Source organism: Lathyrus oleraceus, chromosome 3, assembly GCF_024323335.1.
Source record: "Lathyrus oleraceus cultivar Zhongwan6 chromosome 3, CAAS_Psat_ZW6_1.0, whole genome shotgun sequence".
NCBI classification, from domain to species: domain Eukaryota; kingdom Viridiplantae; phylum Streptophyta; class Magnoliopsida; order Fabales; family Fabaceae; genus Lathyrus; species Lathyrus oleraceus.
In genome coordinates, this window is record NC_066581.1 from 188,880,622 (window position 1) to 188,884,057 (window position 3,436).

At 36.8% G+C, this 3,436-nt stretch overlaps 1 protein-coding gene across 1 annotated transcript; it reads left to right on the top strand.

Moving 5' to 3' along the window:
- Positions 1–232: 232 nt before the first annotated feature.
- On the top strand, positions 233–2,912 carry LOC127126178 (protein EDS1L). Its single transcript, XM_051055060.1, has 3 exons — positions 233–753; positions 836–1,615; positions 1,990–2,912. The coding sequence occupies exons 1-3, from the start codon at positions 382–384 to the stop codon at positions 2,716–2,718; spliced, it is 1,881 nt and encodes a 626-aa protein (XP_050911017.1). The 5' UTR covers positions 233–381; the 3' UTR covers positions 2,719–2,912.
- Positions 2,913–3,436: the final 524 nt, after the last annotated feature.

Sequence of the window (3,436 nt, forward strand, 5' to 3'; positions counted from 1 at the left end):
AGTTTTGAATATCTTTCTCAAAAATGTTGTTATGATTGAGTACTTGTATATATTAGTGCCCACGTGATATTTAAAAAAAAATGAGTTTCTTCACCATGATGCTTTAGGAGAGTAAATTACAAGCCATGGTTTGATTGGAGCCCAAAAAAAAGCATATTTGTTATGGAGCCCACTTAGAAGATTGGCATGGACTTTAATTCAGTCATCAACATCAACTAAGTAATTTCACCCATCACCATTCATTCCAATTTCCACACTAATTACCAATTAACTAATCAAACAATTGCAAGCAAACTTCTGTGAAAGTGCAGGAAACTTGAGTCTTGGTCAACTCAATAATTTCCATTTTCTCCATCCACTGGCCTTTATATTTATTTGATTATGATAATAAGAAACCATGAATCAGATCAAAACATGGTTGGAGGGTTAGTTGGAGATAACATAGGATTGAATGAAGAGGTTATCAAGAAGACATGTAGTTTGTCTTTCAAAGCTCACAAGTCACCAAAGGAACCTTATATTTCTGAAAATTTTAAGACATCCTCGGAATCTGTAGCATATCTTGTTATAAGCTTTCCTGGATCGTGGGTTGAAACTGACTGGTTTGTTACAAAACCTTTTGGAGAAACTAAGATAGATCTTGGTCACTTTCCTTTACTTAAAAGTGTTGGTAATGATGAAACTGCTTTGGTAAACCAAGCTTTCTTAAACCGATTCGACAGCTTATTCAAATTTTCCTCAATTATATCCGAGGTGAGGTACTCATTATGATGGAATGAAACTGTTTTTGAACTAGCCTTTTAATTTGATGTCAAGTTTTTGTGTTGCATTGCAGGTGAAGAAAGCTATGGCAGAAGGGAAGCAAGTAGTGTTTACAGGTCACTCTTCAGGGGCTGTTTTGGCCATTCTTGCAACATTTTGGGCCTTGGAAGAGAATCTTAACCAAATTCAGCACAAGTCACCCATGTGTGTCACTTTTGGTTCTCCTTTGGTTGGTAATCATATACTCTCTCATGCTTCAAACCGACAAAACTGGTCTCGTCGCTTCGTACACTTTGTCATGCGATATGACATAGTGCCAAGGATTTTTCTTGCTCCTTTCTCTTGTATTGAGAAACTTTTCAGTCATGCTCTTCAGCTTTTGACTCCCGACGACAACAACTTCAAACCTCAGGATTCAATAAGAGACAGCGTGAGTTGTGAATTTTACTCCACCGTGATGAGGAATGCAGCAACTGTTACAAGGCATGTTGCTTGTAATCTAATGGGAAGCACAAATTTGTTGTTGGAGACTATGACAAATTTTGTTGAGTTAAGCCCTTATAGACCCTTTGGAACTTATATTTTCTGCAATGGTAATGGCCATTTGATTGTGGTAAATAACTCGGACGCCGTTTTGCAACTCATGTTTCATATTGCTCAGCTAAAAGATTTGACACAACTTTCTGAAGTTGCCAACAAAAGCATACTGCAACATCTAGCCTATGAAGCTGAATTAGAGGAGAGTTTGGGAATGCAAAATGTGGTGTACTTAAACAAACTTGATGACCTTCCCTTGTCTTCTGGTGATGTTCCTAATACCGATATTGCAGCCGCCTTGGATAGCCTTGGACTGGTCAGTAATTTTTTTTCTTGCTTTCTATATATATCTATAGAAGTCATATTAAGTTAGAGCCAAGGTTTCAAAAAGTGTGATTGTGGCTGCGACGTTAGAGTTTTTATTTAGTCTTAGTGACCACACTATGACTGCAATTGTGGTTGCTCACGAGGTGACACTGGACCTTGATTTCAAAAACTTGGTTAGAGGATGTTATTGCGAGAGAAGTTAATATTGACCATCCATTTACGATGGTATGGTCAAGAATAACTTCTCTTTCAATATAACAGATCTTATATTTCGAGCATAAAGTTAGACTGCATAGTTTAGCCAGCTGATATATGTTTGTGTGTGAGACTGAGATGATTTGTTTTTGCTGAAATTGATCTCAGAGCGTAAGAGCGCGGCTATGCCTTAGAGCAGCTGGTGAGTTAGAAAAGCAAAAGGAAAGAAATGAGGAGAAAATAAAAAAGGAGATTCAAGAAAAGGCTGTGGCAAGCATGAGGGATTTGGAAGAGTACAAAGCAACCTGTGAGATAAACAAGGGAAAAGGTTATTATGATGCCTTCAAGGTGCAAAAGGAGACAAAGGATTTCCAAGCAAACGTGAAGAGGCTTGTGCTTGCAGGAGTATGGGATGAGATCATTGAAATGCTGAAGAGGTATGCACTGCCAGACGAATTTGAAGGAAAAAAAGAATGGATTGAACTCGGAACCAGGTTCCGTCGTCTTGTTGAGCCTCTAGATATTGCCAACTATTACCGTCATTTGAAGAATGAGGACACAGGTCCTTATATGAATAAGGCTAGGCCAAAGAGGTATAGGTACACTCAGAGATGGTTGGAACATGCTAACAGGATGCCAAAAGAAGATATCACAGAATCCAGTTTTTGGGCTGAGGTGGAGGAGCTTTGTAGCTGGATTAGTAACAATAAACCTTTTGAAGATGTCAAGGAAAGGGTTCTCAAACTTGAGCATGATATCAAAAAGTGGATTGATAAAAGGGAACTAACCAAGGATGTGTTCTCAAAGGATCCTACTTTTATAAAGCTATGGGAAACTCTACCTCATGAACACAAATCCACATCCTGCATCTCTGCTCTCTTTACTGTTAAAGGATAAATCACCTTTCTGATGTATTCTTAGTCTTAGCATTATCATGTATGGCATGACTTGTGATTACCATCCACATTTCATTCACACTATTATACTTAATCATAAATTTGTTTCTTGTTTGAAAATTTGTAAACTCGAAAGAAAATAAAAAAATAAATTGGAGATGCGGGGTATCAATCCCCGTACCTCTTGCATGCTAAGTGAGCGCTCTACCATCTGAGCTACATCCCCACATATAAATTATGATTTTAGGCTATCTTTTAAGAGATTTGAATCTCCTCAAGAACATTCTGGAAACTCAATCTCCCCCAACAAGACTAAGACTAAGGGAAGCAAAAAGCAATGCCAAATGCCAACCTGTTTCGGCCTTTTTGAAACACAATTTCCAGGGATCAGGTGAAACAAAGTCTCATTTGAAGGTTATGAATTAAAATATTCATGAAGTGACTATCAAGTCAAAAGGATCTAGTTATTGATAGTTACATAGTGTTGAATTTTTCTCTAGAAAAGTACTAGCAAAATTTAGATATTAATTTGATATTGGTGAACTTTCGGACAAATAATTAATTAAAGATCAGATGAGTTTAGCAACAGAAAATTATTATTGATACACTGTCTTTATTTTGTTTTTCTAGAATGATCTTGTTTTTTATTTTTATCATGAATTTTTTAAAGAATGATTAGGTGTAAAAATTCTGAAACTTGTGAAAAGTGTTATGTTGTA

Bases quoted from the DNA above. Each gene is read 5' to 3' on its own strand.
- LOC127126178 (XM_051055060.1), top strand. From the start codon at position 382: ATGATAATAAGAAACCATGAATCAGATCAAAACATGGTTGGAGGGTTA. The intron at 754-835 runs GTGAGGTACTCA...GTTGCATTGCAG, and splicing joins TTTCCTCAATTATATCCGAG to GTGAAGAAAGCTATGGCAGA. The intron at 1,616-1,989 runs GTCAGTAATTTT...AATTGATCTCAG, and splicing joins CCTTGGATAGCCTTGGACTG to AGCGTAAGAGCGCGGCTATG.